This window comes from Xenopus laevis, chromosome 1L (genome assembly GCF_017654675.1).
Source record: "Xenopus laevis strain J_2021 chromosome 1L, Xenopus_laevis_v10.1, whole genome shotgun sequence".
Taxonomy (NCBI): domain Eukaryota; kingdom Metazoa; phylum Chordata; class Amphibia; order Anura; family Pipidae; genus Xenopus; species Xenopus laevis.
In genome coordinates this window covers 80712272-80727630 of record NC_054371.1, presented here as the reverse complement: position 1 = coordinate 80727630, position 15359 = coordinate 80712272, and the positions used below count along the sequence as shown (strand labels likewise).

The 15359-nt window shown below is 35.1% G+C and overlaps 1 protein-coding gene across 2 annotated transcripts in view; it reads right to left on the bottom strand.

The window, feature by feature from the left end:
* Positions 1-15359, bottom strand: part of unc5c.L (unc-5 netrin receptor C L homeolog) — a 218437-nt gene that overhangs the window by 45066 nt on the left and 158012 nt on the right. For both annotated transcript variants that reach the window (XM_041590751.1, XM_018252094.2), the window contains exons 4-7: positions 11518-11621; positions 2514-2694; positions 2057-2224; positions 1649-1813 (exon numbers count right to left, since the gene is read on the bottom strand). In XM_041590751.1, coding sequence (XP_041446685.1) covers positions 1649-1813; positions 2057-2224; positions 2514-2694; positions 11518-11621 — 618 coding nt within the window. The remainder of the gene's footprint in view (positions 1-1648; positions 1814-2056; positions 2225-2513; positions 2695-11517; positions 11622-15359) is intronic.

The window sequence follows — 15359 nt, the reverse complement described above, 5'->3', positions numbered from 1 at the left end:
TGCAATATTATATGGTATTATATTATCTTCTGCAGACACTAAGCCCACATTAAAAAGGCAGGGTAGAGTAATTATTGCAATTCACTCTACTATATATGCTGCTATCCACATTGGGCCATCATAAAGTTATTCCCTTCAGGAACAGAATAAATGGAAAAATGCTAAACTTCTATAAATGTGACAAAACTAATGACAGTCAGAAGAAATGAAGAGGGAGGGAAAATAAACTAACTTAGCCAACACGCTAGCTTCAGAGAGAGTTATAAAGCATAGCAAATCAATCTTCTGCAGGAGTGATGGATCACAGAGCAGGATTATAAGGTTTTGATTTGTATATAGGAAACCATTAAAATATTACAATTAAAGTCAGACACTAAGGAATGGGAAACACCCTCAGGCAATGAATGTGAATATGGAACTGTTTTATTTTTCATTATGGAATTTACTTTTATAAAAGCATAATGGTAATAGGAATCTGTCTCTATACATAAAAACATGCATAAAAAATAATATTATGCTTCTATAAATAGTCATCTTAATTTATAGTATAGAACATTTGCTGAAGTGAAGCATATATAATGCATTTTCCCAAGAAACCATATTGACTCTAATATCCAAAACCCTCAGAGAGAATCTTCAAAAAAAATACCAAAGATCTTAAACCAGCATCTGCCCAGTTTTATTAAGGGCCATGGCATACTGGGAACTTTGATCGTCTTGGAAGTCAATGGCTTATTTTCATGATCACACCAATATGTGGATCAGCTGCACGTGTTTTGATAAAAAATTCCCAGATGCCACTGACGATAAAGGGGATGCAAACCCCAAAAAAATAACATTTTGAATAATCAAAGAAAATGTCATTCTAAACAATTTCCCAGTATAAGACCAGAGAGAACGCAGACATGGAGGAGCTCTATCACAAAAATGTTGCCACAAATCCATAAAAATCACATAAAAATGCTTAAGGTTTACTATGATTTTTTGCAATTTATAAAACACATCTACAAAATCAAAAATTAAAATCTCCCCACCTTGATGCCACAGTAGTCAATGAGAAGTGCATCTTTAACATTAAAGCAAGCTGAAAAATCGAGATTTTTTCCCCATGATTTTGTGCCAGTTGATATTTAAAAACTTGCTTGACAGTAAATGGGAAAAAGTGTAATTTATGAGTTTTGCCGCAATTTTTTCTTTTTTAATAAATATGCACAAAATTGCAGAAATCAATCATGTTTACAGGAATAGTTGTGATCACATTTTAGCTGTGATTTGTTTTTATTGCAATTGTGATTTAAATTGGAACTTTTGACAAATATGACTTATATGTTTAGAGAATACTCTATTCCCAAACCAACTTTATCAATTGTATCTAGATATGTACTACCAAAGTTGTAAATATTGCAAGACTATCTTACTTTTGTTTCTATATATTAACTCCCCACATACGTTTACTATTCTTTTCATATTCAAACAAACTTTAAACTAAGGAAAATACTACATATTAAAAGAACAGATGAATAGCTATGAATTATTGTTAGTTATGAAAATGTTATGCAATTTAAGAAATAAGAAGAAACAATATAATATAAATGTGTTAGTAAATTAACCATAAAAAGGTCAATAAAACTTGCAGAATATCCCATACCTTGCATGCATAATCCATCTGTACAGTTCTTGGACTGCAGAACTGGGCCATCACAATCTTTCCCTCCATTTCTCGGCGGAGGATTTGTACAGTCTCTGCGTCGCCAATGCGTGCATTCTGTCCCACATGTAGACCACTTACTCCACGCTGTCCATTCACCATCCTCTGTTCAGAAGTCAAATGCATATCTCAGTCTGGCTGACAAATTGCCTTTTATTGACCTTTTAACGTTTTAGACTCATCTTTATCTACAATCAGGTATGGCTGCAGTATTGCTGATACAAAAGTCCAAATCACCATTAAGGTGGTCTATATATTTATTAATGACAATTAAAAGAAAGGCAAGGAAAGACAGACACCTTGGACACTTTAAACAATGTCTTTACAAAAGCATTCCTGAGTAGTTACCTGGACAAAGAGAGGTGCAAGCCATTTTCTGAACACCTTGCCCTTCACAGATGTATCCTCCATTAAGAGGTGCGGGATTGGTACAGGTCCTGGTGCGCTTCTGATATCCTTTTCCACAACGATTAGAGCATGCAGACCACTCTGTCCAGGTGGACCAACCTCCATTTACTAAAGGCAATCAAGAAATGCATCTTACTAAGATTGAAGCTAAATGCAAAAAAATAAAATATATAAATCCTATATTGTTGGTACAGGTGTTGAAATATCAAATACCTAGCATGAACATTTATTAAGCACATGTTCACCTTTAAAAATATTTGTAGCTTTCTGGCAAACTAATAAAATACCTGCTTTATGGATTAATGCATATACAAATAATTCAAAATATTTTTCAAAAAAAGTTACCTTATTTTAAAAATGACACTAGGGTATACCCAGCAAATTTCATGATCCTTACCATACACAATTACTGTTGCAGTGGTGCTTCGTCTTTTGCCTACAATGTTTTTGGCCACACAGGTATAGTTAGCTGTGTCTGAAAGTCTTGCTTGTTTAATAATGAGATTATGATCAATGGTGATATAAAAATTCCGATCCTCTACGGGATCAATCACATCCTCATTTTTCAGCCACTCAACCTGCAAGAGAGAAAAGACATATATAGTAGACACTTCATATTTCTGCATACTTGAAATAGACTTACCCTGCCCAAAACCTTCAGCTGCTCTGACATTACTTTCACCTGATATCTTAGCTGATAGATCATATGAGCACTGGTAGTGCATTTAATTGAAAGTTCCAAGGTCGGCAAAGTAATAGATAGCCGCATGCTGCTCTTATATGCTTGTCTGCATCTACTTGTAGCATCTACTTGGCAACAACAAAAGTAGAGCAATACAAATTGAATAATATATCAATTTAGGAGGTAGTATAGTACGGGTATGGGACCTATTATCCAGAATGCTCGGGACCTGGGGTTTTCCGGATAACGGGTCTTTCCGTAATTTGTAATTTCATACCTTTAAGTCTACTACAAAATCATGTAAGCATTAAATAAACCCAATAAAATGGTTTTGCTTCCAATAAGGATTAATTATATCTTAGTTGGGATCAATTGTTATATTATTACATCGAAAAAGGAAATCATTTTTAAAAATTTGGATTATTTGATTACAATGGAGTCCATGGGAGCCGCCCTTTCCGTAATTCGAAACTTTCTGGATAACGGGTTTCCAGATAACGGATCCCATACCTGTAGTTGGCTTTTTAATCCAGGTCTAGTAACCCAAATCCATCAATGAAATGCTTGCTTTGAAACTATAAACAAATGTTGCCTGATTGATGTCCCGATGATTCCAGTCCACTCCCTCTATCTTTCTATCTCTGCTCATTGGATTATGAATAGATTCATTTTACTGGCTAAATACCTGTATATTTTTAATCCTGTTTCTGCCCCCCCCCCCTTGGTGCAGTTGCATCCTCTTAACAACCTTCAGCTGCTCCCCTGTGTAAGTATAACTTTATTTATTACATGACAATAGGATTTTCAGTGCTGTACAATCTTACAGTATAGATAAGTACACATAAGCATTATAATAAATCAATATAAATATGCAGAGATGTAGGGGGTTATTTATCAAAATCCAATGTTTTCTGATTTTTAAAATTAAAAAGTCAGAATAAACTAGAATCCACTATTTGACCTTATTTATTATTAATAAAGCTAGATTTAATCAGTTCTGGTAAAAACTCGATAAAACTGAAAAGCACAAACTTATTGGGATTTTCGCCCGAAAAGGTTAGATTTTTGGGATAATCCCAGCGCAGACCACAGAAACTACAAAATAGGATAGGGGCCTCTGCCATTGAGTTATTCACAACCTCAGCAGGTCTGAGACGGGGATTTTGCTGCATTAGGCTTTAATAAAACCCAAAACATTTTAGTTTTGCCCCAAAAAGAGAGAACGTAGATTAGTAAATAAGCCCCTAAGTACCATGTACAACTCATAATATTTATCCAATAAGTGTTGTACTGTACAAAATCAGTTATAGTGTATTGTGTTTTTTCCTGTGTAGCTGATCACCCTGGCACTGGCACAGAATGGGATAGCACATTACCACATTATAGGACCATTATATGTTGTAAACAATATGTTTGTCAGTAACTGCTGTGCTAAAGAGCTCGTGTTTCAGAATGTGTCAGGCAGAGCAGTAATGTGCAGAAATCCATAAATGGTCTCTTTGCTATCAGCAAAGGTCATTAATAACAGTTCAATGTCCTTAAGTAAATTGAGGGGAGCAGTTCAAATGAAGGCAGAACAAAAACAGATGCTGCCTTCATGTCAATAGATCAACTTTCAACAAAACTTGGCTAATTTTATATATCATCTGATGAACGATGGCATATAACACACTGCCTGAAATTGCCCAATCTGTATAGAAGCAAAATCTCCGAAGAGGAAATATTTTCTGTAATGCATAGAATTAAATAAATGCCTTTTATAATCATTGGATAATTTAAAGACACACAGACAGACAGACAAAAAGTCACACTTCTTCAGTAAAAATATTGTATAGTCATTGTTGTTTAATCTATAAAAAAAGATACTGCACCCAGAGGGTGATTAAAAAGAGTATCCCGATTTATTGATTATGCTAGTCCATTATAAATCCAATCACTACTATGTAAACTTCATCAGGGTGAATTGTACAAGCTGATATGTTAGCTATGTAACCAGATGTAGGAGCCAGCACTATCAATTAATCTGGATACACTTTTTAAAGACCTATTTAGGGCAGTATCTTTTCTCTATATATAGTTTCTTTAAGTGCAAGCAGCTGTATGTAAGCGTATGTAATGTTATATAGCAGTATAAATTATATACAAGGCTTTACACCTTAATTTTTTCTACACAGAACTTATAGTCTTAAGTATGGTTCCAGATGAAAAGAGACTAAAAGGGCTCTATGAAGTTCATTAGGTTATAAAAACTTAACTTATGCTTCTCTGTTTCAGTCTATTGATTTAACCACTGAACCATTCCCCTATTCATAAAGAAGACAGAATAATCTGTTTAAACATTTAACAAAAAAAAATCAGTTTTATCTATAACACCACGCTAATCACCTAAGGCGTGATAGAAAAACCAATGATCTATTAATAATAAACATGATGTTATATTCTTAATAAATATGTTTCATAAGAATGGGATATTATTTTTTGCAAGCTATTTGCTTCTAATGGCTTGGGAAAGCCAGAACTAAATCTCTAACTTTGGGAGTGAAAAACAATACAATATGGCCATTTATTCACCAAACTAAAGAGATCTACTTTTCCCACAGCTTCTTCGTGTATATTTGTCTTTGTTCACCTCCTTCCTCCATTGAGAGACAGATGTGTTATGTCTAATTATTCATTGATTGGTATCAAGAGATGAATCTCCATAATTGGCACATTTGTTCCAATTAACAAAGGAAAACTGCCACATGCCACCAAAATGAAGTGTTATGTTAGCATAAGTAACCATCAGCATCTAAGAGGCGGTGAAAAAAATAGACAGCGACCAAGAGAACTGTGATACCAGGCCTACATTGCCTTAGGACATGTGAAGCAATTACTGCAATGTAACAAAAAAACATAAAAAATGTGAAGCAGTACAGAATTTCATTACATAAATAAACGAGTACAGAGTACATTAATCAAACCAGTGATTATATGAACAAGAAAAGCTATTGGCGAGCAATTATCAGATATAAACTAAGCCACGCCAAACTAATGTCATCTAGAAGTTGAGGATTTTTGGCAGGCACCCCAAATGTAGAGCCAGAGAGCATGAGACCTTTTATGAGTAATGCCATGTCCCTTTTCCCTGCTATATTAATGCTAATAGATGCGGTACTGCATACAAATGTGTGATGGCACAAGTTAAACCTGCCTGTTGTTTTTATGTTTGTAATTCTGCCCAGTGAAGTTATTGAACTGTGGCCAGAATTTGAAACTATAAACAAAATCAAAGAGTAAATTGAATTAGTTCATATCCTGTGCTCAGTAACCAAGCTGCATGCTGACAACAATTTAGCAGTTTATTGGTGTAATACTATAAAGAGGTTTTAGAAGTTCACCCCAGCCAAAGGACAATGAAACAGATTTTTTGTAATGTCATTATGCAGTGTTTCCTGTGAATGCATAATGTTATCTATGCTCTGCTAACTATCAGATCAGAAGTAATACATTATAAAGGTCTTTACTATTGCTAATCTGCCCACCTTATTGAATAGTGTCATTTAATACTAGTAGCATGGCGTTGGAAATCATAACAGCAGTGATGGCACTCAACAAAATGCTATATTGTGCCTACCTACTGTAGGCTAGGTATTAAAGATATCTGATCACATGGACACAAAAGAATGAGAAAATAGAATTGGACAGACATTCAAAGAATCATTCAGAGGAATAGAGGAATAGTCCCAAAATATTCCAGGTAACCAATAGCCTTATACTCCAAAAATATTTCTACGACTTGTGGCCCCCTTAGTTCCCAATACTCCCCTGACAAAAGCTGAACGGAGCAATCACTAGTCCAGTCAGGAAGATATAAACAACAGCATTTATTTCATTGGGAACAATTGTGGCAACGAACGCAAATTAAATCTAAGCAACTTTTCCATACACATTCATTTAAAATGTTCATTGATCTGAAACTCATTTGTTAATATAATTGCTAGCAGTGTCTGTCTGTCCCCTACTATTCTTTTTACTCCTGGTCCTGACTATATAAATTCATTGTAACAGTATGGAAGTAGTTATTTCTCCTCTGGCTAAGACTCCATTTTTCAAGATGGAGAACCGCAAATAATTGTTGAAGTTTGAATGCATTTTTATTGAATTAAATATGCTTTCATCAAGCAGAAATGTTATGTTTAGGTTTACTTCCCCTTAAAAGTAAGGTAGAGGCATGGTAAGAAAGATGGAATTTATACTGTATAACACTGCTGATCCATCTGTTTCTTATATATTAATAAACCAATAAGTAAAGAGTAATGGTTGCTACTGGACTGGAATGTAAAAAAGTAGAAACATTTGGGCACACTTTTTATGTTTAATATAGTCTATGTCCCAAGGTTTATGTTCATATTCTCAAGCCTTGGCACTGGGTTTTTTTTTACTCACATAATTATTCAGTGTGAATTTTTAAAGGGTCTCATTGTGTCTCCATGGTAACTATGCCAAGCTGTTGCTGTATGACAGCAAGTTATATAATTTGATGATCTACTTCTGTACCACCTTAGCCCTCAGCACCTTGTGCCGTAGCAGAGTCATGAACAGTGTCACAAGGGCTAGGCACAAGAGCTTACTAAATGGAGCTCTAAAGTTTCTAAGCAGTCCTCCTCTTGTGCCTAGCCCTCCATAAAGTGACCATCTATGTGCTGTGTATAAGCTACAGGCCATCAGAGCACATAAGCGTTGGCTCAGTTAAGTGGAACTTCTGAACAGTGTTTACAAAGCTGGGGCTAGTTTATCATACAGGGCCACACATTTTAAATTATAGTTAAGACTGAAAATCAGACTGATCTTATTGTTATATTATTCTTGTTATCTTCCCATGTAAGTCCCACATCCACCATCCTCCATAGTTTTTTCAATTAAAAAGCTAATAAACGAAACAAAAGCATAAGCTGTTCTCATTAAATAAGACTAACAGCAGTCATATTAATAGTCAATTAGTATGAAAAGCCACCTGATGCTGCTAGTTTGGAGGAGTTGCCATCTGCCCGTGGCATTTTACATTGCTAATACAGCCTACTGCAAACAACGTACATTCTTGCTGTCCAATTTCTTCCCTCAAGCATTGGGAGGCAGACAGAATTTTCTTGTGTGTCATATGGGTCTTTAGTGCTTTTGATTAAATATGATGCTTATTTTAAACCCATTAATAGAGAAAAACTGTTGGAAGGAGTCGTCATATTTCGGGGTGGCAGAGTTTCTGCATGTTTGAGTCAATGCCATACAAGTGATTTAACTAGGACAGCATAAATACTTTATACAAAGCTACTCAGCAGGACACTTGAATAGTTGAATCAGCTGCTCCACATAAAATAAAGACTTGCTCTGGTTAGGAAAGGAGCACATTTATGGTCCAATTCTTTGTGTATGTGAAACTTGTGGGGGTAGATATACGAGTAGGAGAGCTGTTATATAGGCCATATGATGCTTTGGCTAAAGACAACCTAGAACTATGCTATAGTCAAAATGTATGAATATTTCGATGAATCGTTATGGTTCATATCACCGTAACTTGCAAAACTAGAGATGCAGGGTTCACGTGAAAGTATTTCTTTATCATGTCCTTTAAGGATGGACATCACTGCTGTATATGATGCTTGGTAAATAGCAAAAATAATACATAACAAAAACAAAAGCCAAAATCTTATTGCAATTTAGATTTCCTCTTTTCCATTTCCCCCTAATTTCAATTAGTTTTCTAGCTTTGGAAAATGGCACTAATATAGTATTGGGTTAAGGTATTCATATTCATTAGTGCTCCTCTTTGAGCTGTTATTAGTACTGAAAAGACTACAAGGAAGAATCACTAAGCTTCTTTCGAATCTGGATGTTTGATCTGCTTGACTTCAAAAGTGGAAAAAAAGAAAGAAAGAAAAAGGAATATAGCTCTTTTGAAAGTCAAATCTGCATGCATTTTTTAGCCTGCCAAGTGTTAATTGGTGGCTGTTCTATGCCCTGGTACAAATGCAGCTTGAAGTCAATTAGCTGGCAATCAGAAATCCTTGCTTCTTTACAAAGCATATTATGAAGAATTAAAAAGGAACAATCATTACCACCTTAGACAATGTCTTTACACCTACATCCCCTTAAGATGCACTCAACAGCCACCTGTTCTATAGTGCACCAAATCATAGCCTGACTGCCTAATTACTAGCAAGTTAAAAACATCACTTCACCTCTTGCTTTGGCATACTGAAAAGGAAAGTGCCATAATGGAAACCAGGAATACATCAATGTGGTATATATTTATTTTAATCTGATCTTGTCAAAAAGATAGAAAACAAAGAACTGTAAAGCTTCATCTTAAACTGAACAGACTGGCCAGAGGGGGCCACACTTTTCTTATGCTTCTCGTGTAAGCTAGTTATTCGGGTTATGGCAAGATGCATGAAACTTCTTTTAAATTGGCTGTAAGCAGGCCCCATCATATATATATAGGAGGTCCATCAGTATAGAGCATATTTAATGGCTGCTGCAGAATATGTGCAACAACAGAGCAAAAAATACATGTGCCTCTGAGAGACTCTGCCTTAAAGGAATTGTTTGGTGTAAAATAAAAACTGGGTAAATAGATAGCATGTAAAAAATGTTTTTAGACAAACATGTAATCTACTGTATAAAGGCGGGAGTTAACAGATGTGTAACATAATAGCCAGAACACTACTACTACTACTGCTTTGCAGCTCTGCTATTGGTTACCAGCCAATAACTTTACGGGGGCTATAACTGTTTGCGTTTTTAATCTGACCTGCATGCTAAGGATCAAAAGCATATGACCCATGTGGTCCTCCTTAAAGTCGCTAACTAATTGAAAGAGAGATGTAAAGGAGGAAGTTGGGTTCTGGCTATTACCGCTCACTCCAGCCTTTATAGATTACATTTTTGCTGAACTAACTATATCAGAAACCTTTTTGATTTTGCACAGCCTATCCAGTTTTTATTTTTACACTGAACTGTTCCTTTAACATTGCAACCAGAGAAACCAACCAAGCCTAGGAACCCATTTGGTCTTAATTCAGTTCTGTTTAGGACACAGGCTTATTGTTTGAATATGTGCACTGTCGCTATTCATATGGGATCTAATAGCAGACAACCCAACATTTCAGTGGGTCTCGCTGGAAATGGTTGTGATATGACTAGATGTATCCAGGATTTTCAGACCTAGCATGTAGAATCATTAACAGTGTAGTACAATGCCATTAACTAATATGACAGTGAGAATGAGAAAATGTTTAAAGTGCAGCATGCCATCAACACAGAGGTGCATAGGTAAACCACCAGGTTAATAATTGCACAGTTTACTACTAGCTGAAATACACTACAATAACAAAAGTCATATTGAACTGACTTCTACTGTTTTAATTCAAGAGTCAGAACCAAAGAAAATAATTGGATTAAACAAAACCTGATTTCACTTGCAACTATATTTACTTTATATACCATAGGAAATATGCCACTTAGGGTTGTTAATTGATAATAAAGTATTATAGAGTAATAGTTCATTGACTGTGCCAGGGGATCATGTTCCTCTCTTTGCTGGTAAACAGATAAGATCGGGCCACAGAAAAGATCAGGCAACAGAAAAGATTAACATTACAGCTGTTGTGAAGATGACTTGTTGTATCAAGTGTATTAAGGATATTAGACAAATGTTCAAACTGAAAATATCACTAAGCTGCTGTGCAGTATTTTATGTGTATTCTCATTTAATCCAGGCTCTTGGAAGAGTGATTTAGCCTATTTTATGAAGAACATTGGCTTTCTTTTTGTGAAAGTAAGACATCTCTTTTGACAGCCATTTCTGTAGCTGTTATGAAACATTACAGAATTTAAGTGAAAATGGCTTTAACACCAAGATTGTAGATTGTAGATCACAATCTTATTACACCACACTAATGAAAAATGCAGGATCAATATCTAGGTGAACTCTCCTGTAACCTGGAATGACAGAAATATGTAATATTTGATATGTTGTAGCTCAAGGTTAGCAAATCAATCCATTTGAATGTTTATTAAGTCTGAACTGTAGCAAATCACAGAGCTTTAATTGAGCCATGGCTATTTTTCCACTTGTTTTTTACTTGAATTGCTGAATTATACAATTCTAATCTAACATAGGTAAAGTGAAAAAAGAAACAAATAGGGAATAGGAAAAGAATTATGAAGTGTGTAATTGGCACAGCACTGACCTGGGATACCTAGGGCGTTACAAATTACCACCAATGGCGTAATTATCCTGATAAGAATTAGAATATTTGTAAAAGTTTTTAAAAGTTTTTTTTAAAATCCATGATATTTCAGTATAATTGTTTAATGTAACAAATGTACTTATCCACAACAGTGTGTAGTTATAAAACACTAGCTATAATAAAACCTTGAGTATTGAATGGTTTATCCACTTGTACCAGGTATGCTTTGTAAGGATCCAGGCTAGAAATATTCATAAATGAAACTGATTTTTTTTGTTAACCTGTTATTGGCTTTAATTTACTTTTTTTTACAGCAGATAGGCCATAAAATGGTTAAGTGATTACACTCGAAACTAGGGTTACTTCTGTCCAGTGTGCTGTAAACTGTATATGTATACCCATAGTCCAGGATATCTACTGAAAAAGGAGTAACAAGTAGCAATTCTAAATCAATTACAGTCAGATAAAGCTATGCCAATAGTACCCACCTCAGCCCCAGGTATTCCTTCAGGAGGGCGACATTGCAACAAAACTTCTTGTTCCAAAGACACTTCCTTCCCAAGTGGTTCTTGTTCAAAAGTCTTCCTTAAATCTAGAAAAAAAGATACACCATTTAATTTTTTACAGAAGGTTTTTGATCACTTAATTTCTTATGTTGGGTAGATTTGCTTAAAATATGTATTTCTACTTGAGTATGGAGAATTTGTATCCATTGTTTCCATAACAATCAGGGGTAATTTCCTTCGGTATGCACTTTTATTCATTTGAAAATACCTGCATTCAATATCCATTGATTATATTTAGAAGCGATCAGCTTCATTTCTTTATCTCTTGTGCTCATAAAAGTTGCAGAGTACACATGTATAATCACCATGGGTGACATTATTCTAGCAGTCACTCCAAGAATTTGTAAGTAAACAACCATATAATAAAGTTAGAAAACATTTAAAGCCATGAAATAGCTTTGTGTCTTGGCAAGATTTTCATGGAGTTGTTTAAAAGCAATGGCTTTGTTGTATCACATGAAATAATAAGACGTTAACCAGATGGGGTCCTATGGAAAATATGTATAAAAGTGAGTTATGAATAGTAATGACAACCTACTGCTTGTTCAGCTCAAGTGAATATTTTATAAATCTTTGAAATCAGCCAAATCCTATTGTGAATTCTCAGTTCATATGTAAATATCTATGTATATCTGTGCAAGTCTACTGGCAAATTTCATGGTATGTGTATCTGGGTGGTCCTGGTTTCTAACAACTGCATTATTTTATGTCCACTTCATTTTGGAAAATGTTTATGTGGATGATTCACATAAAATGAAATGCAGTTATTCAGTGCATTGCCACACCAATCTCTCTGCACAACAGATTCAGTATTTAAACAAAACTACACAACAGGCAGATGATAAAGTGTCCTTGTTATAAACAAAAAGTCTCTGAAATATTATATTTAATATTATATTAAAGGGATACATCAATAACACCAAACATCTCTAGGGAGTGTTTAGGTTTTCCTTTGATCATGATATCCAGCCAGTATTGCTTTGTCTAATGTTTGTACGGCATACTACTGGTGCCTAATTATGGTTGGGCTTCAGCATGAGTGCATTCATTTCTGCTTATCAGATTCATTAGGAAAGGTTTACCTGAAGCCACCCTCAGTGACTGTCATGGATTAGACAGTGTTAGTTTTTTTTATAGGAAGTCAAGAAAACAATTAATGATAGGAATGTGATGCTGAATTGTGGTCATTGAGGCAACAAGCCAAAAAGCACTGGGACTGCATGGATACACCTCTGAATAAGAGGCAGTTAAATGATGTTGACTGGTTATGTTAAATTGTTTATCTTTTAAAGTCCAGCAGTCTATAACACGTAGTTAAAGCTCTCAATTTCTTATATACAGGATATATATAAATATATGGCCCATATTAAAAAGCCTAGCTATAAGAATTCTAACCTTCAAATATTATTGTACTTCTTTATGTGTGCATCTTCATGCACGGCTACATGATTTTTATTTTCCCTTGTACCCAGCCTATACAGGTATCCAGTTATGCTGTTATCCAGAATGCTCAGGATCTGGCGCTTTCCTGATAATAGATCTTTCTATAATTTGTATCTTCATACCTAAAGTCTACTAGAAAATCACAACAACATTACGGGAGTTATTTATCAAAGGTTATTTATCATCAACTGGAATGTTTGCTTATTTATAAAAAAAGCTCTTATGTAAAAACTCGAATCAGTGCAATCGGGGCGGAAAAACTTTAATACTTGAATTGATTGAGTTATTGACATAAAAAACCCTTAAATTGAACTGAAGTAATCAAGTTTTTGACCAAAAACTACTGAAAAACCCTGAAACCTGGTTCAAGGGACCTCTGTCATTGACTTCTACAAATCAAGCTGCAGTAGTTTTGGATTCAAGCTATTTCCATCTTGAGGGCATAATAAATCTCGAGTTACTTTTTACTGAAACTACCGTAGAAAAACTCAAATTTCTGGGGAAAAATACAACTCGGCCTTTAATAAATAACCCCCTAAATAAATCCAATAGGCTGGTTTTACTTCCAAAAAGGATTAATTATATCTTAGTACAAGGTACTGTTTTATTATTACAGAGAAAAAAAAAATCATCTTTAAAAATGTGGGTTTTTTGGATAAAATGAAATCTATGAGAGAAGGCCTTTCCATAATTCAGAGCTTTCTGGATAATGTGTTTCTGGATAATGGATCTCATAGATACTAAAATCAATTCCTATATAAGATCAATCATTACCTATTTTATTTTCAGTGATTTTTGCTTAGTATTAGCCCTCGTCCTGCTATTATTAAATCTCTCTCTCTCTCTCTCTCTCTCTCTCTCTCTCTCTCTCTCTCTCTCTCTCTCTCTCTCTCTCTCTCTCTCTCTCTCTCTCTCTCTATATATCCACAGTACATGCCATTGAATTTTTAGTCCTGAAAGGCAAGTCTTCTGTTCTGCTTTACACACAACTGATAAAATGCAGTAATTTAAACATAAAGATAAAAGTTATCACAAAAGACATTTAAAACTTTACATCTGGACGTTTGAAGATAAAGATTTCAGTTGCTAGCGGGGAAGATTCACATGGCATTGATTATGATGAGCCTTTAAAAAAAAAAAGATTAAAGGCCAGTGTTTTATTTTGACTCATAAATACAAACAGTAACTGAAATGAGAGATTATTAGATTAACAGAATAAACTGAAGATCTGACCTGATAGGTAAAGTCACGGATTTACAAGATGATGTCACTGATCTTTGACCTGCCACTTGCAGCAAAGGATCATTTACAAGATCAGAGAATAAGAGGTGTAGATTTCTGTACTTTTGACATTTTTGAAGATGACATTCATTAGGATCAAATGAACTTAATGGGATATCCACACAGGATGAAATGAACTTAATAGGATATCCATATCCTGGATGGCTTCCTATTCATAATTTAGTAACCCTCCTACCATTTTCCATTGCACATCTGTTTTACATTCCTACAGCGTATAAATCAGAAGCCCTGCCTGCCTTGAGGTGTTCTGGAAAAGTAAGTCGCCTCAGTACGCATAATTCTGCCACCTCCAAAGAAAACAACAAAATAATCAAGCATTTCCACTTATATACTAATTCCTGGGTGGTGAAATAAATATATTTCTTATGTTTTACATGAACTTCAGAAAATGTTTTTGATTGAATTCATGAAACCAGGCAAATTATATGAGGGCTTCTGAAAATTTTAGCCTCCTGGGGGACAGTAAAAATGAAGGTTCTATTATTTAACACATAGGGGCAAATTTACTCCGAAGTTGCGCCAGCGTTGGCTTCGCTGCACTTCGCCAGAGTCGAAAAGGGAGGTGAAAGGTAGCGAAGTTGCGCCAGCATTAATTCGTCAAGCAAAGCAAAGTTGCTCTAACGATGCCTAATTTGCATACTGCACCAAGATAAAGTGCTATGGACGTTTATGTAGCAGCACATACATTACACTACACAAGCCTGGGAAAGATCATAAAATAAAATAGAGTTGTTATTTTGCCCTATACATGTGCCCACCGTATAGTTTAGGTGCCACATGTTAGGAAATGTAGGGGGGAAGGAGGGTACCCCCAAAAAAATTTACGATCTTTTTCAGCCTATCACCCTTAAAAAAGTAAAAGACCCCATCGTTTTTTGGCAAGTCCTATCTACTCTATTGCACTTCGCCTGGTCTGAGGTGGTGAAGGCAAGTCTGGCGCAAGAGGTAACGTTCAGTAAAATGTGCAAGTTAGTGAATTAGCGTAGTTACGTCCCTTCGCCATAGCGCAACTTCACCCG